Source organism: Camelus dromedarius, chromosome 1, assembly GCF_036321535.1.
Source record: "Camelus dromedarius isolate mCamDro1 chromosome 1, mCamDro1.pat, whole genome shotgun sequence".
NCBI classification, from domain to species: domain Eukaryota; kingdom Metazoa; phylum Chordata; class Mammalia; order Artiodactyla; family Camelidae; genus Camelus; species Camelus dromedarius.
In genome coordinates, this window is record NC_087436.1 from 77005559 (window position 1) to 77032213 (window position 26655).

The 26655-nt window shown below is 39.7% G+C and overlaps 1 protein-coding gene across 1 annotated transcript; it reads left to right on the forward strand.

Moving 5' to 3' along the window:
• Positions 1–6750: 6750 nt before the first annotated feature.
• On the forward strand, positions 6751–26352 carry FGF5 (fibroblast growth factor 5). Its single transcript, XM_010983368.3, has 3 exons — positions 6751–7111; positions 14476–14579; positions 25333–26352. Exons 1-3 carry the CDS (start codon positions 6751–6753, stop codon positions 25678–25680), a joined length of 813 nt encoding a protein of 270 aa, XP_010981670.1. The 3' UTR covers positions 25681–26352.
• The last annotated feature ends 303 nt before the right edge of the window (positions 26353–26655 follow it).

Here is a 26655-nt window from a genome sequence, read left to right on the forward strand (position 1 = left end):
GTTAGTCTCTGATGTGCAGCATAGTGATTCAGTCATACACATACGTATATTCGTTTTCATATTCTTTTTCATTACAGGTTACTACAAGACATTGAATATAGTTCCCTGTGCTATACAGTAGGACCTTGTTTATCTATTTTATATATAGTAAAGTTCTCACTTCTTTTGGGGAGAGATTAAAATGATTATTAAGCCATCTTTTGAAACCATCCCTCATAAAGATCCTCATTTAGAATTTATATTATGGTGCATTTGGGGGATTACAAGGCTGAAGGAGTCTGCCTTGGAGGGGCTTATGATTTTCTTGAGACACCAGATGCACTGATAAGAAAAGTGAACTCAAAACTACAGAGAGTTTCTATTGGGGGCCCCTTGGGCTCCCAGCAGGAAATTGCCTCATTCATAATCAAGCAAAGTCTTTTTTTTTTCTTGGTGATTTTTTGGAGGGAAGGTAATTAGGTTTTTCTTTATTTTATTTTATTTTTTTTTTAGGGGATGGTACTGGGGGTTGAACCCAGGACCTTGTGCACGCTAAGCACGCACTCCACCCATCAGTAAGCTATCCCCTACCCCCTCCAAGAAAAGTCTTGATGGTGGCATGCTGTAGACTCTTCAATTCCTCCTTTAGGGAGCATACAGGAGCTTCAGAGCTAGGGCAGATAGCAGAGTGGCTTGCATAAGGTAAATCCTTCTCTTTATAAAAATCTGTGAACATACATTAGTTGCTAAGGATCCTCTCGCTGCTCTGATCAGAGCCGGCTACTACTGGAATGAGAAGCAGAGGGTGGTATGGACCAATGATGAGGACATAGGTCAGAAGTCACGGACTTTATCAACATGATTTCATATTATATATTTATGATTACAATATGCAACGTAAGTTATAACTGTTAGGTCCCTCTGCTCAACTTTTAGCCATTTTTGTATATGTTTACAAGGGAGCTGAGGGTGGTGGCATGTGGGTAATTCAATTTTGTTACATACTGTGATTATTGAACACTTTCATACTGTGATTGCTGAAAGAATGGTCCAGGATTTTTCAACTATTTTGCAATTAAAAAAAAATATTGAAAGGAAAAAAAAGGCTGGTTCACCAATAATTCTTCTAGAGGCCCCAGGAATGGATGCTTTTTGGCTTTTTTTTTTTTTAACAGCTTTTGGTTAAGCTGAAAAACTTTTTAGATTTCTTAGAAAGTTTCTGATGTTAGAAAATTTATACAAAGAGTATTTCTCTAGAATATGGTGCCTGAACTTTTCGTGGGAAAAAACTAAACTGAAGCAAAACATCCACTTGGTCTTGCTGAAGATATCTTTCCAGTGCTGTGTACTCCCTGCCAACCGTTCCATCTCCCCAGTTTTGGGGCTCCTACCCCTTTAACAATGAAGAAAAATAAGCATCTTATTATGGGGGAAAAAGAAAACTTAGCCTGTGTGGACAAGCTCTCAGATTCAGCCTGAGAAATTAACTTTGATCAAATTACTTTCTGAACAAATGGTCTTTGCTGGAGCTGGTGAAAGGATGCAGCCCATGTGGCCTCGGTTTCAGCAGTTTCCTATCTGTTTATCCCTGGACCAGGCTTGATCTCACTTCTGTTCTCTTCCCCCTGCCTCATTTGGCACAAGAGGGATGTCCTACAAGAGGACACTGTGCTTCCTTTCTCTCATCCTCTGCCCTCATTTTTCTTGAATGAGTGCCCGTTTGCTTATGGCCTGTCTCGCTGGATACCAACCAAGCATGCAGAATGCTAGAGCTGTTCCAATAGCAGCAACTCAAATTCACCCTCTTTTTCTCTTAGATGAGAAAAGTCTCTGATATCTCACCCTTCTTGCCACCCGACCCACTTCTCATGGAGAATTAAGACTGGAAGTACCACACCTCTCTACCTTATGCTCAGAACGACCTCTCTAGACATTATTAGCTCCAGACTGTGCCAGGAGCAGAAATCATCACAAATGGCAAAGTGGGCTCTGTTGGAGGCAAGGGACAGTGGCATGATCACAAACCATGACTTTTGTGCTCACCTGTCACCAGCACAAGGCACTGCATCCTCCATCTTCCATGGCTGGCCCTAAATAAGATAAGGGGCTTCTAGTGCTATCTATTTCCTCCAGGCTTGGCTTCTCACCAGGCAAGTTGGCAGCAGCTACAGGAACTAATAGCCTGTGGCTAGAGGAGTACTGAGCAGGCTGAGAAGGGTGGGAAGGGCTGCTGTGCTGGAAGGAAGCGGAGACTAGGGGCGCACAGGCGGGGTGCTGATGAGTGATTAAGCACTCTGCAGGTCCGGAGGTTAGATCTCCTCCTTCTTCTCAAGGGTCTGTTACTTCTCTTTGAGGAGGCAGCTGTTTTGAAATGGCCACAGGCAGCTGCTCTCCTCTATATCTGTGGAGAGAAAAAGCAAAGCAGCCTTTGCTGGTAGAAAGAGGTCTTTTGTGAATTGACTCAATGAAATCAGTTACTTTTTCTCAGAAAGCTCATCTCTAGTGCTTTTCAACTAACCTGGTGACTATTTCTGCTTTAGCTTCTGGTACATCCATTCACTGTGTCCCAAAGTGCTACAGGCCCCCAGTTTTCTCAGTACACAATATCCAATTGAAGGAAATAGAGGGTCCTGGCAAGAATGTGGACTGACCTCTCCCCCTCCCCAAGAGGGTCAGTTCATTACTCCTCCCATAATGCAACTGTGCCTCCATTAAAAAACCTATGGAACTAGAAGGCACTGTGGGGGTCACCAGGGTCCTGATTAGCCAAAAGTAGTGCTGCTGTCTGGATACAGCCTCTAAGTGTATGGAAGGGCGGCAGGAATGGACAGGGAGGGCTAGGTTCAAGCCCTTCACTTAGGAAACATTTCTGAAATCCTCTGGCCTTTTGTCTGCCTGGATCAAGCAAAGAAAACCAGTCTTTGCCTTGCATTATAACAAACCTAAGACCAGACAAACCTCATAGAGTGTGGGTACCTCTAGCAGTGGAGATGTGGAGAAACTAACCTGTGTGAGGTCCGCGGGCACCCTGGCAGCCTCAATTGTGGGTTGGAGAGCCTTCCAGGACTCTGGCTTGCCTGCCAAAGGTTGCTCACCCTATCCCACTATCTCCCTCTTGTCCTTCCTCCATCCCAGCATGATGCACTGTAGGAAGGACCAGGCTTTGGCCTCTGGTCTCAGCAAACTCTGACTTCTGCTTACAACCAGAGGAAGGTTGTAAATAGTAAGCTGGTTCCTGGGATGAGGGAAGCTTGGGCACTGACTTCTTTGCCCTGACCTCTTTTTCCTAGACTTTTGAGTGCCCAGTGACTGAGGATACTAGTCATTATATCTTGCTTTGAATCGACTCTTTTTGCTAATGACTGGATCACAGCTACAGCTACAAAAGACTTAAGAGAAATTCAACGTCTGATTTCTCACACTGAACTATGGGAGTCCTGGGAAGAAAGCTCAGGTGCTGGGACTAGGAAAGGTGAGCCTGAGGAGGTGGGGCTACTGAACGTGAGGCGGAGGGCTTGAGAAGCTAAGGAAGGTTAACCCGAAGGGCTGCTGACCAGATCTGGCACCTAGTTGATTGGTGAAACCCATTCATCTGTTGGTTAGTTTTTTGGTGCTCCATCCGGTTGCTATGAGTGGAAGCTCGCCTTGGAGGATCGTTTGCTTTATCTCTGGAGGTAGCCAGGAGCATGCACCGTCTCCGCAACCTTGCTTCCGCGTCTGGGAGAGCGCGGGGGTTTTGACCAGCACCGCGCACCGGCCCCGGGCACGCGTCCTCCTAACCCTGGCGACCTTCACTAGGCTCTTTAGCCTGTGAATGGGCCTGGGGAACGTCTCCAGCCAGAGGGCTTCTGATGATCTGGAAAGTAACCAGAGAAAATCTGGTACACGCTTGCACTCACCCTCTTTAGAGTGGAGTCTATGGGAATAGAACTTGAGTAGCCGAGACGGTGAAATGAGAATTTTTCCGACAGCAGATTTACTGTGGGCAGAGGCTCAGCGGATCTGCTGCGCCGTGGGTTAGGCAGGGCGCGGGCCAGGGAGGGCGCAGCCGGGAGCGCAGGGCGACTGGTTCCTCTCTCCGCCAAGTTGCGGAGGGAGGGGCTAGGCTGTCCAGCTCTCGGGACAGGCGCAGTGCTGCTCTCTTTTACTGTTCAGTGTTTGGAGGTCTTTAAAAATTTTTTTTTGGTAATGACCCCAATACATGTTCAACTCTCTTGTTACAGGTTTTTAAAAGTTTAGTGGCATCCACCCTACTTGCTCATGCACACCAGATCAATTTGGTTTTAAGCGCGCACTTATTTTAAGCCCCCGAGCATCCACGAGAGTTAAGAAACCTAGGATCTGTGGTTTGCTAAACCCAGTCACAAGAGCTGGTCACTTCTCTCTGCTTGGAGAACGCTCGGCTTTTCCTAAAGTCTCACCCTTGCACCCAAGAGAGGTCGGAGTGCACCTCGACACCCTCCAGGTTGAGGTGAGCTAAAACCTGAGCAAGTGGTTTGGCCTTCCTAAGTCATCCTTAGACAAAAGTTTAATCCCCAGCTGGAATCTTGTAGAGAACGAGAAGGATACAAGAATGATTGTTTCACTGGGAGTGGTGCTTGAGAAGCTGAAAGAAAGCAGAAAAGGCAGAATGTCAGTTTCAGAGGCTCTGCCTGAGTGGTTTTGGCCTCCAGAGTTTGGGAAGGAGGCTGATAGTGCGTCTAAGGTTAGTCAGTCTCCTGCCCTTTCAGCAGACTCCTAGGGAAGAGAAGGGAGGAGATGCAAGCTGGATTTGCTTTGGAAAATCTTTGCCACTTGAGGCATGGGTGGTATACTGTGTGACATGCAGGGGAACTTACTGATGGTATCCAGCAGCACCAACAGGTCTTAAACCCTGACAGCTTTGTCACAGAATCAAGGGTATCACCTGCAGAAGGCACAGTGCCCAGGCCCAGCATCCCACAATCATTCATCCTGGAAAGGGGCAATGTCAGTCAAGTGGACCGTTTTCAGAGGCAACCTGTCTGTTCTCAATGTCCACTCTCAAGATTGCCTTGTCAGCATCTATCTACCCCACGGTAATTAAGCCAGAATCATAGAGCTTGAGTTTAGCACAGTGGAAACAGAAGGAGGTGTTTAGCCCAGAAAAACATCCTACACAGTGTGTTGGGAGCACTGTGCCCAGGCTATGCACATCTATGTGTGACGTGCCCTTCCTTCCCCCTAGTGGCTTCGCTAATTTGTCCAGGTAACGTTCTGTTTAAAGCTGCCTTGATGTAGCCACGAAAGATTTCCAATCCTGAAAAATCTATATGTGTTTTATATGCTTTTCATTATTGAGATAGGAATCCTTAAGTGGGTACTCAGTAATGGATAAAGCCACAACTTAGCATCAACCTTGGCTTATGTGAATCGACTTCATCAGTCAAAATCACAGCCTTTTCATTAAAGTAACCAATGAATAGTGTATCAGAGTGTAGCTTAAAGCTTCAGATATATTTTCAGACAGAAATATTTCAAGAATGTAAGCCAGGTATATTTCTCAGATAAATGACAGTAGGGGCATGGCATACATGGAAATTCCCGGTTCTCAGGTTTCCTGAAATCCAGTGTGAGCATCATTAATCATTCATTGGGGTCGGCCCTTCAGTCAATGGCAGCTCTGAGTAAGCTGAAGCGAGCCGTTAGCTAATCCTTCCTGCCAAGGGGATCCTGGGGCGAGAGAGGACAACTGGACAGTTAGTCACATGTGCTGGGTGCTCAGACCCTGCCTATCTTGCTCAGCTCTCAGTGTGATGTGCGTGTGCGCTTACCCTCTCAGACACAGACCGAGAGCTTCCCAGAAGCAAAAACAAATTCAGCAGCATCGTGTTTAGCGTGACCAAGAGTTTACAACAGGAAAACAGCTCAAGCTCAGGCGTAATGGCTTAGGGTGGCTCTCTAAACGCTGAGTAAATGCATTCATTAGCTCTTTAGGAAATCAGTAGTAACAACAGCGAAAACAGCCCCCTCCTCCCCCGCGCCACACCAAACCCTTCCCAAGTTGGGCTGGGAATACTTGTTTGGCTCTTGGTCGCAAGCACTAGCAGCGTTGGGATCCCCGGCGGGAGCAGTTCCCGAGGGATTCCCGGGACAAGTGTTGTGATAGTCTGGTCCTCCCAGCAAAGGGAAGGGAACCTGGAAGCTGGATCCTAGGTAGACGAGAGTGCCTTGCTGGGACGCAAGCGTGCGGCAGAGGTGGGAAAGGACAAGATTCACTCCCGCGTCTCAACCTCCCGTTCCCGTCGCGGCCCCGGGAGGACACAGTGCTCGCGCGGAGCTGAATTCCGCGCAGCGTTGGCTCGAGTGGAGGATGGCCGTGTGGCGCGTGAGAACTGCTGGGGTGCGTGGCCCGGGTGTGCGCGCGCCCAGCGGCGGGGTGCAGCTTCTCTCCGCCCGGCTTCTCCTCCCACTCGCCCTCTCCCATCTCCTCCCTCCTCCACACCCCCGCCCCCGGGACGGCGAGGCTCCCTCCCCGCACCGGCCGGAGAGTACACAAAGCGGCGGGTGAGGGGAAGCTTCGCAGGCGTGCACGGAGCAGTGAGATCACTGGCGTTATAAATATCCCAGTGCCAGCGCCGAGATCCGTTCGGGTGGCCTCCCTCTCTCTACCCCCTCTCCCTGTCTCTTTCCCAAGGCTATGTCCACTCGGTGCGGCGAGGGGGGCAGCGCCAGAGGTACGCAGCCGAGCGGGGGCTGCGGAGCCCAGAACCAGCCCTACAAGATGCACTTAGGACCCCCGCGGCTGGAAGAATGAGCTTGTCCTTCCTCCTCCTCCTCTTGCTCAGCCACCTGATCCTCAGCGCCTGGGCTCGCGGGGAGAAGCGCCTCGTCCCCAAAGGGCAACCCGGACAGGCTGCCACTGCTAGGAACCCGGGAGGCGCCAGCAGCAGCTGGAGCAGCAAAAGCACGACGTCTTCCTCTTCTTCCTCTGCCTCCTCCTCCCCCGCGGCTTCTCTGGGAAGCCAAGGAAGCGGCTTGGAGCAGACCAGTTTCCAGTGGAGCCCCTCGGGGCGCCGGACCGGCAGCCTCTACTGCAGAGTGGGCATCGGTTTCCATCTGCAGATCTACCCGGATGGCAAAGTCAATGGCTCCCACGAAGCCAATATGTTAAGTAAGTTGCTTGCTCTCCTACAAAACCCGTCCTAAGCGGGCGGCAGGAGATTCGGGAGGGACAGCGGATTATTCCCTGGGCCACAGGCGCACCTTTCCGAGCCTCGGCCACTGGGATCCAGCCGGCCCTGGAAACGGCGGGGCAGGTTGGGTGGAGATCCGTCTACACGGCGCGCACACGCTTACCCCTCTTGTGATTATGAGGAATGGAGATTCCTGAGGTGTAGGCTATCCGGAGGCTGGTACAGACAGGCACCTTGCTTCCAGTTTGCCCTGGTCCCAAAGAGGAGCTCCAGCCTGTGCCTGGAGAAAAAATACGAATTTTCTTTCTCCTCTTCTAGTTTCTGTTTACTTTCTGCTTCTGTTTACCAGAATAGTATTTTACACTGAGCATCAATGTGCACCTCCTTTCCCTGCCCATAAATAATAGTTTTTTTTAAGAATAATCAAACCTCGCATACTCCCCTCCCCACAACCACTATCATAAATCCCAAATTAATATTATATATAATAGATATACTTGTATATCTATTATAAATATGTACATATTTGCATATTTATATTATATATGTGTGTATTACATGGGAGACAAGACATACCTTGCTTCGAAGAAGACAGTGATCTAGAAAACTGGACACGTTTAGAGGGGAGGACGTGATGGACATTCGAATTATGAATTCAGGAGTTGGGTTTAACAATGTTTAATATCTTGAGACCATGACCAGACCTTGTGAGAAAGAGTGGCCGGCCTTTGGTCCCCAAGGACAACTTTATTTTAGAAGAAACTCAGAGGCGATTCAATTTTGTACAGATGAAAATTTTGTAGGTTTTTTAAAGCCAAGTTTAAAATTTTCTGAGTTTTCTCTTTAGCTCCCTCTTTTTCCCTCCTTCCTCATCTCCTCTTCCTTTCTACCCCATCTGAGTTTCCACACCACTCTGATTCCTCTCACTGCCTCCCTAGGCTGCAAAGAGGAGAGATGATTTGGGGTTGTGTGCGGGACTGGGGGTATCTCTGCGGGCCTTTTCCTCCTTAGAGCCGGATTGCTCTTCCAGCCGGGGTTAGTCTAGCAGATAGAAGCACAGTCGGAGCCTCTGAGAGACTCGGGAGAGCGGAAACGTGGCCAGAAAACAGCGTCGCGCAGGGTCTCCTGGCTCCCATAGTGTCAGCCTGGTGGATCCCAGGTGTGCTTAACTTTATCCGTCTTTTAAACCGATGACCCTACGGTCAATTGCGTGTCTTCTTTCCCAAGCTCCGGAGGAGCGCCGGCGCCACAGCGGAGCTGGCATCTGACACCCTCTCCGGTCGGGGGTCGGTGGGCCGGCGGCTGGTTGCCACCAGAAAGGGAGCGAGTCCACGCCCGTCTCCTGTCTCCGACTAGTCTTCCGGTCTCTGCCGCTCCAGCTGGCTATGTCGCATGTGGCGAGGTGACCTGGAGCACGGAACCCCAGAGAGGGTTTTCCACATCCCCTCACCGAATGCTAGGGCCTTCCACACTCTCCTTAGGGGGGCTTGACTTTTATGTTTTAAGGTTCGTTGCACTCTTATTCAACAACTGACCGTCTTTGGTGGCAAAAGGCAAGGTCAATTAGGGCAAATGACAATTTCCCAAGATCTCAGGGTCGACAAGAGTTATGTCTATTTCAGTGTTTCCATTGGCCTTCTCATTTTGGCCCACCCAACTCTTCCCTGCTCCAGACTTCAAATCTCATTCCCCACTTCTAGTAATCTTCCCCCTTTCTCCTTACAGGAACACTCTTTCTATTCTGTTCTTCTTGTAGTTTATCCAAGAAGGCAGCCTCAACAGAGGATAACTTCTGTGTTCCCAAGGGAAGATCCAGAGTTAGCCTGCAAGGGGCAGCAGGTTGGATCCCAGGGAGGGTAAAAGGATGTGTCTGGCATGTGTTTTGGTGTGCTACGGATCTCTGAAAACCAGACTTATTCCCAAGATACTCATCCTCTTCACTTGGAAGAAACCATGAGAGACAAGGACTTTTGCAGACAAGGCCTTGTGGAGGGAGTTGTAGAAAAATATAGGAAAGAAAATGAGAACAATTCAACAAAGAATACATTCAGCTAAAGAAGACATTGGCCAGTATTTGTTAGTTCTAAGGCACATTTTATTTTAAAATCCACTTTGAAAGGTATCTAACAAAGAACAGGCACAAAACACTGTTTTGTAACACTGTTTTGTAACACTGTTTTGTTTCATAAACAAAACTAAAGTGCCTAAATAAAACTTTCTTGATTTAACTAACACTTTCCTAATTCATTCCAGTTTACAGCAGCCTTTCAGAGTTTAGTCTGTATCTTTCACATGGCTTGAGATCATTCACTGACTCATTCATCCATTTATTCGTGTACCCAGCATAGGGTACCTAGCTCACCAAACTTGATATTTGGGTTACTTTGGGGTTCATTGAGGGATTTTTTTTTCCTTCTACAGGTTTTTCTCACTGAGGAGTAAAATTTACTTGTTTAAATCATGGTGATTTTCAGTTTTGTGATGTCTGAGTGTCTAACACTATTTCATACGATTTTGCAACCATTGATCAATGGAGAACTTATGAAATATGTCATGTTAAAAGGACAACATGTAATTTGGAAGTTTAGAATGAATCTCTGTCTTTAAGAAGCTGTGAGAGAAAAACAGACCTGCCAATTGCAGTTGGTCATATACCTCTTTGAAGACAGCACTTGATGGTTCCCTGATTCATATGTAAACTAAGGCATTGTTTACAAACTGTTGGTTAGAGTGTGTGAGGAAACAATTGTCCAGGTCTCTCTAGAGACACTAAGAGAGTTTTGGGACCAAGAGGACCATAGAGGATACATCAGAGTTTTACCTCGTCTTCTAATTCTACTGTCTGAGTTATCAATGATAAAAAACAAAAAAACATTATTCTGTCACAGCTTGCTACTTCAGAAAAGAGTCAAATTTTGCCATGAAGCTGAATTCTAATAGCTGCTTTTAAACTCAAAATTTTTCTGTGTTTGTCAGAACAGATAAATACATGTGTGTATAAATGTTTTACAACCATCATTGGACACTAATTTTTGCAAACTGTGTATATCTTCTAGTTTCACCATCAGAAGTACACTGGCCATAGGTTTTTGAAATACAATAGTTCTCTTATACAATAGTTCTCCAAAGCTTTGAAGACAGAAAAAAGAATCAGTCTCATTGTACATAAACTCTTATTATGAGGAAGTACTGGGGAAGGATGAAGAAAGATGGTCAAGACAGATGATAAAATCCTAGTACTGAATAGAAACATATTTTGCTTCAATTATTATGCTTTCAAGTTTAGTTTCAACACACTGCTCCTGTTGACTTACCTTGAGCCACTGAAGAATAGGCAATAAAGTAGTTGTCAGTTTAGGGAGCAAAAGCTCAAAGCTATAGCTACACAAAGCTGAAGTGTTCACATAAAATATGGAAATTCCAATCATGTATTTTGGCTAAGCCAAACCCTCAGTTTTACTCATTTAAAAAAATCTGAATTCACTATCAATTTTGATGTCATGTAGTATCAACCTTTATATAGTCCCCAAAGACTAAATAAACCAGAAACTTTATCTACTATATAGAAAAACTCAAGCAGGATGTTCCTATGTTGCTAACGTAATCAGTGAAGACTGGATTATTAATTGGATTATTAAGACTCGGATTTGATAAAGATATGACGTATCTCCTGCTGTGTGAACGCAAGCAGAGAAACTTCATTTTTAAATGATTTTTCTTTGAGGATTTTCAGACGAGCTGTTGAAAGCTTCTGAATACATGGAGTATCTGTCATTCTTATTCACTAAGAAAAGAGAAAAGGGAGAAGTTTACATAATTGGATCCACCACTGATAATAAAGTCTATTATATTAAAAATTCTAGAGGGGACTAAGTAAAAAAATCTAGATACTGATTTTCTTACTGGAATAAGTTTACTTTGTAACACATGCCTATGCTTGTGAGTGAGTTGATTAAATAGTGTGTGTATAATCTGAGACACCAAGTTCTTGTATCTTTGAACCTAGATATCAATCCCAAAATTCCTCCAAGAGCTAATAATCCCTTCAGTTAAGCACTGCTTTTTTCTTTTGATCCTCTTAAATGTGAACACCCTAGGAAAGAGAACACTTTGTCACTTGCATTTTAACATGAATTAACTATACTGATCCTCTCCCCCTGCCCCACTCCTCAGCATTAGAGGGCCAAAATAGCAGGAGAGAATGAAGACATGTGTCCATACAGGTGTACATGTGGGGTGTCCTGAAAAGGAAGAGAGGTAGTGAGAAGGTCAAAGAAACAATCCAATTCAGCAAACAAATTTATTGACTATCTATGATCTGTGTGACACACATGGCCATCTGCAGTTTTGTTTAGGGACACCATCTGGGCTCCCTTAATGTGAATTGCAAATTCCCATCATGTTTATTATTACTGACTCCTAATAAGAGTGAGGAAATTACTGAAATTGAAAAAAAAAATCAGTTTTAGAGAAATGTTTTCTGGGATTTATATATATGTGTGATTTAATGCACATTGGTTTAAAATGCTTTAAGGAGTTACTGAGATTTGGCATAGTAAAATCAACAGGCCTGTGATCTCTTGGTGAGGAGGCAGGAAGTTGAATTGTGAGGCTTGCAGAATATGCTCCAATATTCTAGAAAAAAAGACATTGTGAAATAACTTTGGGGGTTACTTTGGAGACTATGATCTTAACAGGGTGCCCAATATTACAGCATAATTACCTTAAGATCTAGAAGATCATACCAAAGTTGCCTCTGTGAAAAAACTATTATTTCATCTAATCTCATCTTTTTTCTTTCCTGCATTCTTCATAATTTTAAATAGAATGATACATGTAAAAATACATTTTTAAGCTTTCAATTAAATAGAATTTTCTTAAAATTATAAAATTCTTTTATTTCCAGGCATTGTAACATTTTTTATACTGGAACTTACAAGAAAAGAAGCCATGCGGTATGCAGTGAAATAACACTTTCACGTATATGATTTCATCTTGCCCATATTTAAAACTTATTACAGTGCAAATTTTACATAACATGTACATACAGAATGTATAGTGTGTTGGGAAACAAGCTGAGTCAAAAATAGGTCTTTCTTAAAAATAGAATGTGTTGTCAGAAACCAACAGTTTACATAGGCAGAGCAGTGTTCCCATTAAACAAGTATTTACAGATCCCTTTTTCTGTGGCCTCTTAAATGTTAGCCTGCAAACACTTATGCTTAATGAGAATTTTATCTTGTATGCTACCATGTATTCTTTTTCACTAATACACAATAGATTTGCATTTACAAAACTAGGTGATTTTCCAGACAATGGTATAGAAAAACCTCTAGAATGTAGAACTATGAGTAAATTGGGGGAAACACACAATCGAGTCTCCTTTTCTATCAACTCCATATTGTCTCTTTTGCATCTGTCATTCTACACATAGACAATTTTTCATGTTCTCTCTGTCTCATTTTTTGATACACGTTTACACAGTAGTCACATTCACCCCCTCATCTCCCAAATATGCAAAATTATTAATGTTGTTTTCAGTATCATTCTGTAATTTTGATAGAACTATAACTTTGTATCTGATGTTCTATTTATGTTTTATTAATAATATTATTATAGCATATTATATTGAATAGTAAGTTTATCTTTACAAAGCATTCTATGTGCTTTGTTACTATTGATAAAATGATAATGCTTCTAAATCTTTGGGTGAGCATCACAGTCAAATAATTCACATAGCAAAATCTATTATAAATAGCACCTTGAAAATATTTTGAAGAAATGAATTTATAAAACATATTTTTAAGAGTTTCTTCCTAAAAGCAAAAGTAGGTTCTTTCTAATAGTTTTTACATATTTTTTGTTCATTTTAAAGAAACATCCACTAATAAAGTGGTAGCTGCAGTTTTCTTGAGATGCATTTTATTTACCCCAAGCTAAGCACGCTTATCACAAGAACAATAGTTCCTCCATGAACTTTCTGATCAAGTATTTTTAACAAATCTTAAAAATAAATTGAATAAATAAGTGGCAGGATTTGCTGCAATTATAGTTATTAGGTCACATTGTGCAACATAAGTGTGCTGTAAAGATATTCATCTATATAATTCTATGTATTATATATGTATATCCACAACACACTACTTTTTGGTAAATTGAATAATTTTTATGTACTCCAAATTCATCAGGGGAAGACTGCTATTTTAAGAAAATATGGTGAATTTCTCTATTTGACACAATCCTATTGAGATATCCTAATTAGAATATGTGCTCAAGATACAGATTGAAATATTGAGATGTTTTTTCCCTCTTCCCTCCCAACCTTGCTTGTTTCCTTCCTTTCTTCTTAGGTGCCTTTTTAAAAGCTTTAATGAACTATATTATTTTGGCCTTTTTTTTTTTTTTTTTTTAATTTGTTGTAGGCTGTTAACAAAAAGCACTATGCTTTTCTCCTGTTCATATAACATTATATATGAGTTCACAGTAAACAGTCAGGAATTCCAATTATGTACAGACTCTGAGTTTCATCTTCTCTATGAAGTGTTGTCTGTGACTCACTTGACCCAGTGGATGTGGGCTTTCAAATTATTACAGAAGACAGAAGGACATCGAGTTGATAATACTATGAAATACCAAATATGAACAATAATGTAATAAAATACCTCATTAAATTTTTTTCCAGAAAAGTCATTCAAAATGCAAGATGTTTGAAACCATAATCCATTAAACACTTCATTGAGCCAATAATCCCGAATTATTTATGTTGCTTTCAGTATGTTATGTGTAATCTTTGAATGAGCTACTCACTAAATGATGGATCATGATATGTATATTGATTTGTACTTTTATAATTATGATAATTTGAGAAGAGGGATTTCTTTTATTAAATAAGTATCATTTCAAGGCTTTCCATGGTTTATACTAGTCCTGAGTACAATCTTTATATCCTTTAATATTAGAAGTACTCTATTTTCTCTGACAAAAACAATGCATGAGAATTATTTTGTAAAACATTTTAAAATGTCTTTTCCATTCCTTTAGAACTTGAAAAGATTCTATGGTCAAACACTGCTTACTAAAAGTGACATATTTGTAAAGAAAAAAAAAGCATTACTAATGAAGCACAACTAAATTTTTGAACCTTGAAATTTATCATTTTAAAGAATACTTGAGTGCTAGACTTTTTTTTCTTTTACATAATGAATGTCACAAAAAATAAGGATGTTAAATACTTTTAAAAATCACAGTAATAAAGAATGGAAAGAATCTATGCAGAAATTTAATTCTTCACAATGATATATAGAGGAGTCTGTGTTTTATTTTGGGATTTCTGTCATCCTAGGTATTTTGGAAATATTTGCTGTGTCTCAGGGGATTGTAGGAATACGAGGAGTTTTCAGCAACAAATTTTTAGCGATGTCAAAAAAAGGAAAACTCCATGCAAGTGTAAGTAGAACCACTTTATATTTGCTAAAGGTGTTGTAGAGATTTTACATTTGTAAACTGGAATGAAATGATTTTCCAAATTGGTAGATAGGACAATTTGCCCAGATTACTTAATGTTTTTGTTTTTGTAAAATTATATGTACCTTTAACCAAGAGAATTGTATGTGTTTTTGTAAGTAATCATTTAAGTATTTTATTTACTTGAAAGTATAATAGAGACTCCACAAAAAGTTTTAAGGATTAGTGTACTTGAAAATAGCATTCTCTAAGTGATTGTCATTGTTTATTTTTTTAAAATGGTCCAAGTGAGGAGAAATGTTATGAAAATAGTATATTATATTATATTTTCAGTTAACATGTTTATGGTGAATTGTGTGTGTGTTCAGTAGATCATGTTTTTACTTAATTTTACAAACTAATCATGATGTCAAAGATGGAGTCTAATAAAACATATTCAAATTAAGAAATACGGAGGGAAGAAACCAATAATGAGATGAGCTTGACCTGTCATAGAGAAATTTTATTAGATTCATTTGAGGGATTTTTATCTTGTATTTTTGTTGCATCAAAAACTTCTTAAAATTATGAAGACTAATTTTACACTCTTAAAATTTTCTTCAGACCACTTATACATTTTGTAATCAATTTACAAATCATTGATTTCTATGTTTTGTTCTCAAAATGTGCATTACTTGGGAAGCATTAAAACATTTTAAAGATAATAAAATACATTTAGTTGACTTTTCCCACTCACAGATTCTGTTTATTATAGTATTAGTACTTAAGCACAGTCCTTAAAAGTGATTTATGCTTTTGCTGTAGTGTACTAGGTTTTGTCACACTAAATCTTTTTAAACAGCAATTCTTCTTTAAAACTAATCCTTTGATCCTTATTCCCTTTAATTCTCATTAAATAAATTGGAGAAATATCATTTTTCCAGGTTTTGAAATACATAAGATGTTTTAATCAAGTGCAATCAATTGAAACTTACTAATTATGACTTTTACTCTACAGACCTTTAAAAAAAATTCAGTGAGAATTTCACTTGGTTCAATGTTTAAGACTTTCAGTTTTCCTTTCCTTAGCATTTAAAGGTGGTTTGTTATCATAGATATCATAGAATTCAAGCTATTTCTACAGTTATTTGAGGATTAAATGAGATAATATACATTAAACTTTAAGAACAGTTTTAGGTACATAGTAAGTGCTTAATAAATATTATATATTATTATATAATAATTTAAATATAATCTAAATGTAATAAATTACTAAAATTTCAGTATATTAAGATAAATGGAAAGTCATCAACTTCTTTGATCATCCATTGCAAGAATTGTTACCAGATTTACCTATTTCATTTTCTGAGCTGGTTATTTATATTCTAACAAGCTATAATATAGTATTCACAAAGTAATTACTCTTTGATTTATTTATTATTAATTTTATAAAAGAGGCAAAGTTCTGCATTGCTATGGGAAAGTAGAACATGCCATTTTATTTTTTAAAATACTTGATTTTTAAAAAATCCACATACAGAATAAAAATCAATGGTCAAATACATCTGCACTGAATAACTTTTCCTCAATCTACTTTAAGGCTGTAAAAGATTGAAACATGTTCAACATCTAGCATCATAATAATATGCAATGCCTGAAAAGAAATTTTCTCTTATTTGTTTGTTTTTGGTGAAAATCTAAATTTTTAAAATACTCTGATTCATGTCCTAGTACATGCAAAAAATAGACTAACTTGGGCCAGCTTAAGGATAATTGCAACAGAAAGCGAAGTATTACAAATGGATGCCAATTAGAAAGGTCAAACCGAGAGGTTAGGATACATGATTCCTCTGTCAAATGCAAGTAACAAATTTCCAGAAACTTGACCCAAATGTCTAAGGATGGCTGGCCGAAATAATGCAGATAATGCAAAAACAGCATCTGTTATTCTTTCTCATCTTGGCAGGCTAAAGTTATTTCATGGAATAATGACTTTTAAACAGTACAAAGCAAGTCTTGCTCTTGTCACTCACTGAAGCCCTTTGATATAAAAGTCATTCTGATGACTTTGAGCTGAATTGTAGATAAAAAATTAAGCCCTATGATTATGTGGATTCTTTTTAAACCAATTGTCCAAGCCCACTTTCTCTTATCTGAGCTTTTATTAGCACTTCTTCTCTAAATGGAAACCTAATTAAATTATAAAGTGGATTTTCTTTAAAGGAAGTTGAATTTAGAAGTAGTTTTAATCCTAACAATGATCAGTTTTATGCCGAATGTTTTTTTCCTGTTTTAAGTTTCTAGTTAAACATGCTAAAAAGTTGGTCTTATAACTTTAAATATAATTATTTAATTTTGGCTTTTACAAAGTTTCATCACCACTAAAAAAGGCTAAACCCCCTTATACTTTAAGGATTAAATATGTTATTAGTGAGTTGCTTTAAATTAATAATTGTGCTGAGACATTTAAAGAGTATCTTTATAATCGTTTCAAAAATATATACATAAAATCACCGCATTATGCATCTTAAACTTACAAAATGTTGTATGTCAATTATGTCTCAATGAAACTGGAAAAATTTTTAATTAATAGACAATAACTTTAGGGTTCTATTTACAGTGTAAATGTGAACTATAAATGTAAAGTATTCATATAATTCTGGGGAAAGTAAATCTATAGTGTATCAAGAAATATTCATAGATAATTGTAGATTTTCAACTTGGGTTTTATAGTAACAATCAGACTATTAAAAGTTAGTTACTAGGCAGAGATAAAGTATTTGCATATTTCTTTGAAAGGTCTTTCACTCACATTATCTCATTACATAGTTAGGCGAGGAAACAGTCTCAGAGATGTTAAATATCTTTCTAAGTGAACACAGTTAACAAGTGATTGAAGCAGAATTACATACTTTCAAACTTCTCTCTTCCTTTAAATGCTATTATGCTTGATAGAGGAAAGCTTGAAAGAAGATATTTTGTTTTGTTTGGAACAAATACACTGTTTTCAGCTATTATTTTATAGGAATTAATAGTTGCATATTTTAATAATATTTTTATATTACATTTTAAAGAATGAATATTCTGAATATTCTGGCTCATCCTTAGAATATTTTTCCATGTTTCTGTTTCTTTCTCTCATTCCAACCTCTTCTTGGGGATCTTTTTTTCCATCTACTTCTGTATCTCCAGTACTTGATTTTAAAGTCTAGAAAGGAGGAGATGGGTCTGCCACAGAACTTATCACCAAGTATTATAAATGTTGGTTTTCAATGTGATGATGAGTTGCTTGGGGAAACCCTCTTAGAATGAACTTTCAGAACAGAGATCTGTTTTGTTCACAGAAAATCTTCATGTAGAAAATGCTTCATCGTTGGTGGACACAAAGGTGGTAAACAGAAGTATCAGCCTAGAACAGTTAGACTCAGGCAACATTTAAGCTGATTTCCTTTGTGTGCTAAGTTTGTTAATTCGGTGAGAGAAGTTTTACTCGAAGGTCAACCATCTCAGTGTGCGCTGCTCCCTGCCTGCATTCAGTCTACAAACTCATATTAATCTACATGCAACTCTCCTTAAAACCCTTACTGGTATACCCTAAACAGGCAATGAAGCCAAATGCTTAGCATGCAGGTTTTTTCAGCATTCTCTACAAGGATGGAGGTGTCTGGTCTCCTTCTCAAGATGCCTTGGGAATCTTTGAGTGTAGGAGCAGATAATTGCTTCCCTGAGAGCCATGAGGTTTAGTCAGAGCCTTCTCTGGGACCTCTGTCCTCTTTCTTAACTCATTTCTGGGCTGACGTTCTTTGTGGGACTGAGCATCCTTCTCTTTCTGCCTCTATCTCTCTGGCTGCTTGTCTGTTTATGCTCCCTCCTCACTCTGTTCTTGCTCTCTCCTCAGGTTTGTTGTCTTTATCCAAAGTCCCATAGGGAGCCTTTCTGGATTTATCTGAGGTGGGTCCAGATGTAAGAGTCAAAGTTCATGAGTGTGGTGGTGAAGGACACAACTAGATTGTGTCCTTCTACATCATCTTTCTATCCCTTGGTTTTATCAGCTATAAAAGGAAGAAAACTAAAGTAACAATGCCTGGCTATAGATGAGCATTTTAAATGAGATAGTACATATAAAACACTTAGAATAGTGCCTGGAAAGTATCCAGCATTTAATGTTAGAACAGAGTTTCCTGAATTTGCTCTCAGGCAGCTGTTTGAAGATCTTCAGTCTCTCTTAGAATACTTTCTGATTTTGGGGTCAGGCAGCTGTGACCCCCTCAGATATTTAGACCAGCCTCAAACCCCATTTATTGTTGGCTTTTTTTTTTTCTTTAGATTCAAACTTGTCTTGCATACAGTAGTCCCTTATCTCCTGTATTTTTGTTTTTCCAAGGAACCTAATCTGAAAGCAAAATTCCCAGGCTAAAGATCTTAAAGAGGCAAGGATTTCCAATGGTCCTAATCTTATCTCTAAGATCCCTATTGTGCCTTTTTTTTTTCTCTCTCTCTCTCTCTCTAAAAAGAAAAAAAAAAAAATATATATATATATATCTTGGGAAAGTTGATTATCATGTATTCTTTGGTCTTTTCATAAAGTATGCTTGATAGCTCATTGCCTGTTGGGGAAAAACATTTTAACTTATTTTAAAGATGCAGAGAGAAGCATGTGGTGGAATTATTTCTGTTTCTCAGGGTTTTAGGGGATCATGTTTGGAAGGAAAGCTAATTGCAGAGTTTACGAAACAGGCATGGAATGTGTGCTTGATCAGCCCTGAGCAAGGACTAGAACGTCCTCCTTTCCTGGTTTCAGAGGGTGCCAGCTGGCTTGCCGGGGATGAGAGTCTGGACAGGACTTCCTGCACTGGGGGCAGAGTGAGGAGTGAGCAGCCCCTAAAGCTGGACATGTTTATTGAAAGGGGGAATGGGGGCTTGAGTAATAGTTATCATCATCATCAAAAAATAATTTATTAAGCACTCCATTCTTACAGTCAAGACCATGAGCTGTGTCAAGGCGTTGAATAGAAACTCCCCTTGCCCTCCCAGAGCTTTCAGTTTACACAGTAAAATGGAATACCTAAGAATTCAGGCTTAAAAATGGGTTCAGAGCTCTGTCTTTGCAGTAAATGTCAGTTTTCCCTTAATGTCGTACTATGTAAATCTGGCTAGAGGGCCTATTTTATTGAAGAAATCTGGGTATAATGGATCAACTTATAGCTTCAAAGATCCATTTCAGCCTAAAGTGAGAGATGGTGTTTTTGTGTCTCGGATGGTGTGGGGATTGGTGCTTGTTTTTCATCGGCATTTCATCATGGAGCAAATTCAGGGCAGGTAGGACTATACAAGCCTAGGAGATGCCCTTGGGTTTGTGCAGAACTACAGAAAGAGCTTGACGCTAGGAATTAGTAGATGAGATTTCACTCACAGGTTTATCCTGGCACTTGATAAACATGAGCCTTTAGATGAATCCTTTTCTTTACTTTTCTGGCTGGAAAATCAGATAATAGCATCCTAAGAGTCATGGAATTATGGTGAGAATGAAATAATAATGGCAGCCGGCACATTTTTTGAGCCCTCGACAGCCCAGCTTTTTTGAGCTATTTAGAGCAGCAGAAAGGAAAGTCCTACCCTACCCCCTGCCTTTCCAAGTGTGGTTCTCACCTCACCTCCCTGAATGTCACACAGGATGCTGTTTGTGATGCAATTCCAGGGTCTCACCTCAGACTTACTAAAACAACCTCTGGACCCAGGGCCTGGGAATGTGCATTTTCACGAGTTCCTGAGCAGTTTTAAGTCAACTCATCAAGTTTGGAGGAGGAGAAATCCTGTAGTTGGCATTCTTCACTATATTACCTCAGGTTGAGGGATTATTAAATCCAACTTGTATATTCCTTTGGCTGTTCAGCATGAAGGACTGAGATACAGGAAGCACAGATGTCCAGTGCCAAGCAGGAAACATGGCCATGCTCTGGAGGTAGCGTTGTATGGCCACAACTGACCCATGAGACGCTTATGAAGAGTCAAGGGCACCCCTCTGGGCAGATGCTGCCTTGCTCTGGGCTTCTCTGCTAGGGGGCAACTGGAGCAGGGTCTGGCTTTCAGACTTAACGCACCACCAAAGTGGATGCCTTTGTGCTGGGACATCCTGCACAACCATCCAAAACAGCCTGGGCCTGGGGCATCTGCCCCAGGCAGTCCCATGGGAAGGAGTAGGGGTGGGAACCAAAAAGCACTAAAAGGAGGCAGGGGAACCGGAAGTAGGAATGTATGCAGCAGGAAAACTTTGCTTACAGCACAGTTTGGTCTATAATTGTTTTTGTTACAGTCTATAACAATATTTTAATTATTTAACAATAGTCTATATTCTATGATATTTTAATTATTTGTATTTAGTCCATTACTCCTTTATAAAATTTTTCAGATGAAAGAGGCAAATCAAAGTGAAATAAAGCATTAAAATTGATTAAATTCCCCACAAACTCGAGAGCTGTGACTGCTGTTCATCCAGAGTCAATGCTCTCTATATGCCTCTTTGACATACTGCAGATTTATGTCTGTATTCGCACATAATGAGCATTGGGATGTGTTAGCGTAGCCTCAACTCATTTGCTACAGGATTCTCAATCATCATAGGGCAAGTTCACTAAGGGACAAAACTGTGTTAGGAGGTTTTTGAAAGTTTTTAAAAATATTATTTCAGGAAGAATTTTCTGTTTGGATTAATTGACCGTTGGATTTCAGTTAAGCAAAATTAGTCTACTCTGGAATATCTAAGTTTTACTTTCTTTAAACTAAATTTCACCTTTCTTCTAAAAATCCACTGTGTGCCCTCACTATGTCAGATGAGTAGAATCAAAGCAAAGTGTCCCCCTGAGCCACCTCTGAATAATTTGGACATTCAAAGGAAAGTAGTTTATTTAATTTTTATTCATTTTGTCAATCAAGACTATTGTAAGTTACATAGAAATTAGCTGATTTAAACATTTCATTTTAATTTTGCAGTTATGGCTTGTTGATTGTGACTTGTGTTTACACTTGTAAGATCAAGGAAAATTAAAGAGAAAAATAATTTAAGTCAACAAAGAACATGGGCAGAACCTTGCCTATATTGTTTTTCTTTTTTCTTTTTTTTAAACTTTTTTTATTGAGTTATAGTCATTTTACAATGTTGTGTCAAATTCCAGTGCAAAGCACAATTTTTCAGTTATACATGAACATATGTATATTCATTGTCACATTTTTTTTCTCTGTAAGCCTATATTGTTTTTCATTGTAAAAGTGGCAACTAACACAGTGATACACAGTCAATAAACATCTGCTGAATAAATTTATGAAAAAAATGAATTTGAAACAAAGATGGGGTTCTTTACAAACATTTTAATGATTGATTTTGTTGTCATGGCTGATGGTGGGAGGGTGGAGGTGATTTGAGTCCTGATTTCAGCTTATTTGAAATGTGATTTACCACTCTACTTCGCACCTAAGCTGTTCAAAAAGTCTTCATGTCGACTTGACTTTTTCTAAGGAAATAATCCAGTTCTATTATTTTAAAACAATATATTTTGCTAAAGGACTTTTTATAATTCAAAGATGATTTCAAAAATTACAAGTAGCCTGAAACATTTATAATTCAAAATTGTGTAATGGTAAAGTATATATATTTAAATGCCTATGCTGCTGGTGACTCTGCTATAAAGATGCTTCATTTGTAACACAAGGGACAGAGATGTACCACTTAGGGTCACCATCTTGTCTGGACAGGGCCAGGAATACTGACAGGAACAGTCGATCCGTCCAGAAGAAACTAGATCTCTTGATGAAATAACTCACTGAAATGTTTGTTTCAAATGGTTCTGTTCCATTGTAGCTGGAAGAATTTTTCAGACAAAACATTAAATTAGAAGTCAATTAAGAAAGCCAAAACAGTCTGACTGCCTTACTCCTGTTTTAATGTGGGATTTGGAATGGCTAAGGGCCTGCCAGTCATGTGTGGGTCCTCAGCGTTCTGATCATCTCTACCCTAGGTGACAGCCTGAACAGCCATCCCTTTAAAGGCTTCTCTTAAGAAAGAACTTTAGAACAAGAATCTTGAGGGGGGAAAAGAGAAAGTTTTTAGATAGAAAAATTTTAAGGAGTGGCATCAGTGGGTTTTCACCCTTATGAAAGACTGTAAGATGGAATTGCTATAGGTTAATACACTGTGTGTGTGTATGTGTGTGTGTGTGTGTGTGTCTGTTGGCCACATCAATTAAAAAAAGACATATTCCTTTTTTACTTTCTTTGACATTGTCAGGGAAAAAAGAAGGTTAAATAATGCAATACACTTGAAAAAAATCTGTCAAAATTGCAAAAAGCAATCACTGCTATCTCTATTTCAGGAAATAATTTTTTGTGTGTGAAACAGGGGTGGAAGTCAGGTCAAAGTATGATGTATTGTACATTTTAAAAATGTTTTCGAATGCATTTTAAGAAAATAATTTGAGGCAGGATAAGTACACCTGCCACTCTTTTTTTATGAAATCCCCTACACCTTTTGAAACGCTTGTCATTTTATGTAGCAGAAAATATTCCAGATGGCTATAGCTTTTATTTTAAAATAAAACTTTGGGATCATCTAATTGAATGTGAGAGCATTTAAGTCCCTTTAAGTGCTAAGCAGACAAATTTACATTAGACTTATAAGAAAGCCTTTTTTAATTAAAAAAATAAAACAGGAACAATAAATGTGTGCTCTTCTGAAGTGAAGTCAGCATAGTATCCTTATCCTAGATGTGGGCTGGTAGCTTCTGACCGACAAGAAAGCCACAGGCAGTGGATCTTTAAAACACTCTGTCCAGGGAGTCTCCAGTAGACTTGTGGAGTTCTTACATACATAGTTCCATAGCCCTCATATTTAAAAAAAAAAAACTTTATTGATTGAACTACACTTGAATGTAAATAACTTGAGGAAACTACCATACGTAAGATAAATACGCTGTTGGAAATGCTCTGAAACTGGTTATCTTCTGATACTGCCAGGACTTTGCACAAATCAAAAACTCCGTGTGGCCATCAACGGTAGTTCTATGTAGATTGCCTTGCAGTGTTCAGACCTTCAGATTACAGTGCTGTGATCTGTTTTGCAGAAGAAAATTTGGCATTATTAGAAAAGCGAAGGAATGAAAGGACTTCTAATTCCAGCAGAGAATCTCTGGGTTTGATATAGAAAGATTATCTATCTATCTATGTGTTTAGTATTCTTATACATACATAGGTGTCAAAATATTTGATACTCCCAAGCCCAGGAAGTTTATACTAATGGTGCTCCCTGAAACTGTGAAACCTGGTCATCTAGCCCGGGTTAGGAATTCTAATTATTTGGGGGTTATGGACACTTTCGTATTTTTTAATGGAGACACTGGGGATCGAACCCAGGAGCTCAAGTATGCGCTCTACCACTGAGCTATACCCACTCCCTATGGCCCCTGTGACCCTTTTGTATTTGATGAAAACTCCAGATCCTTTCCTAAGAAAAATATTTTGATTCTCACAAAAGCCCTATGGGTGTAAGGATTGTGGACAAGGAGCCTAAACCTAAGAACTGAATTGAGAGAACTGGCATTTGATCGCGTGTCTATCTGACACCGACTCACACTCTCTGCCCAGACCATGCTTGTTCAGTTTCTTCCATACGACAAAATAAGCCTTTACAGAGCTTGTACTGGACAACTTTGTCATCCTCATCTCTTGTTCTTTCTCCACGCATCCTGATTGGAAGTCCCACTGAAGTACGTATACTGCCCTGGGAACACACTGTTCCTGCTCCCTGAAAATCCTTTCTCACGTCACCTGCCTCACTAATATCCCGGTGTACTTGAAGACTCAGCTCAAACATCACCTTTTCTAGGAAGACTCTCCTGCCCTCTTCCCACCACCTCCATCCTCTTAGATGCCCTTCCTCTATGCTCTCCTTGCACCCTCTGCACACCGCTGTCATAATGCCGCTTATCAAGCTGCACCGTGACGGATGTGTACTTCTCTGCTTTTTCCATTCTTCTGTGAGTATTTCCAAGACAGATGTCGTGTGTGTGTGTGTGTGTGTGTGTGTGTGTGTAGAGAGAGAGAGAATGAGAGAGAGATCTGGCTGAAGTGTTACAAGTGACTCCAAAAGGTAACTGTTCTCTTCCTGGCATCACACACACTCTCCTGCGTCACTGTGTGAAAATACATGTTTTCCTGAAGATCTCTAACATACGCAACTTTAAATAGGGCCATATGCTACCCCTCTCTCAGCACCATGAATCACACTGGTAACACTGAAAAATGTATTCTTGTTTCAAAGCATAATGTGACTCCATTTCTCTGAATGAATGCGTATTTCACCCAGCAATTGTTGCTTAGTAACACAGCAGTATTTATTTTCTTGATGGCTTAAGAGGGGCCAGATTTTACATTAAACATTAAATTTTTAACTAAAACTTCCAAAGTAATTTAAAGAGAAACAGAATTTAAGTATATGAAGAGTTCTTATCATTTTTATATTCACTGATAACTATGTCATGATTGTACATAGTAAGCAGAAATCAGCATTACAAAGGTGAATAAAGTAGGAATATGGGAACCATAGTCATTTTAAAGCATCAAAAATGTGTCTTTATAAAAGAGAATGCCATAGGAGGGCAAGGGTCCATGGAATTCCTGGTTTTTCTTTGCAGTACAAGACCTCATTTTATCACATGCTGAAAATACTCTCACTACTTGAATTTCTTCTTCTCCCTTTTTTCCCTAGGCCAGATTTACAGATGACTGCAAGTTCAGGGAGCGATTTCAAGAGAACAGCTATAACACCTATGCCTCAGCGATACACAGAACTGAGAACACAGGGCGGGAGTGGTACGTGGCCCTGAACAAGAGGGGGAAAGCTAAACGGGGCTGCAGCCCCCGGGTTAAACCCCAGCACATCTCCACTCACTTTCTGCCAAGATTTAAGCAATTGGAGCAGCCGGAACTTTCTTTCACAGTTACTGTTCCTGAAAAGAAAAAGCCACCTAACCCCATCAAGCCAAAGGTCCCCCTTTCCACATCTCGGAGAAGCCCCAGCCCGGTGAAGTACAGACTCAAGTTTCGCTTTGGATAATTCTCATCTTGGCCGTGAGGAACCGCGCAGTTCCCTCAAGAGTTTCCCTAGATGTTTTTAGTGCCCTGAAGACAGAGTTTCGGACACAGCTTCAGCTCTACTACACTGCATCGAAGCCAGGTCATTTGTTTCAGTCTGACTGAAACAAAACGTTTTCTGATAGGAACTGAACTGGAATTCTTTGTACCAACATGAAGAGCGCACTGCTTCAATTCAGTGCCACATAAAGCCTTTTGCTTTATGCTTGACGCGTCCTGGTACTCTGGTTCCAGAAAGTTAAATGATGGGAACTATGTACTTTTCTGACTTTTACAGGTCAACCTGAAAAAACATACATGGTACATTTTTTATTTTTGGTTTCCAAAGAATATTTTGATGCAGATAAAAATATTTTATTAACTTTTGTTTTTTGTTTTTTTAAAAAAACATACCTCTGCATTGAGCATATTTTCTTACTTTTATTATTTTAATTAATAAGACATAAAACAACCATTTGAATACAGTTTATGAATTATAAATGTGTTTATAGCCCATTTGTAACAAGTGGATTTCCCTTTCATTTTTCTTATTCATTGCACTTTTAATTTTTATTATTATTATTATTTTTACCATACCTCAGATCATGTAAGTTTAGTTTTACATCTTAAAATGTTTAAATTCTCTTCAATAGCACCAAAGGCTCAGCCTGGGTGTGTGTGTGTGTGTGTGTGTGTGTGTGTGTGTATGTGTGTGTGTGTAAATTCATGATCGTATATGGAATTCTATCTCTTTGGTGCTTGGACTTTAATGGGTTAGAAGTAAGGAAAAAATATAAGGACTTTTTTTGGTAGAATTGAAAGCTGTAGATAAGGAAAGGATTAGAGGTACAAGCACACTGAGTTCACAGCATTTACTGGTACTAATTCCGCCTCGCCTTCACTTGTCCTTTTATCTACCCTGCCCTCATTCTTTAACAGCTGGATGAATACATTTTAT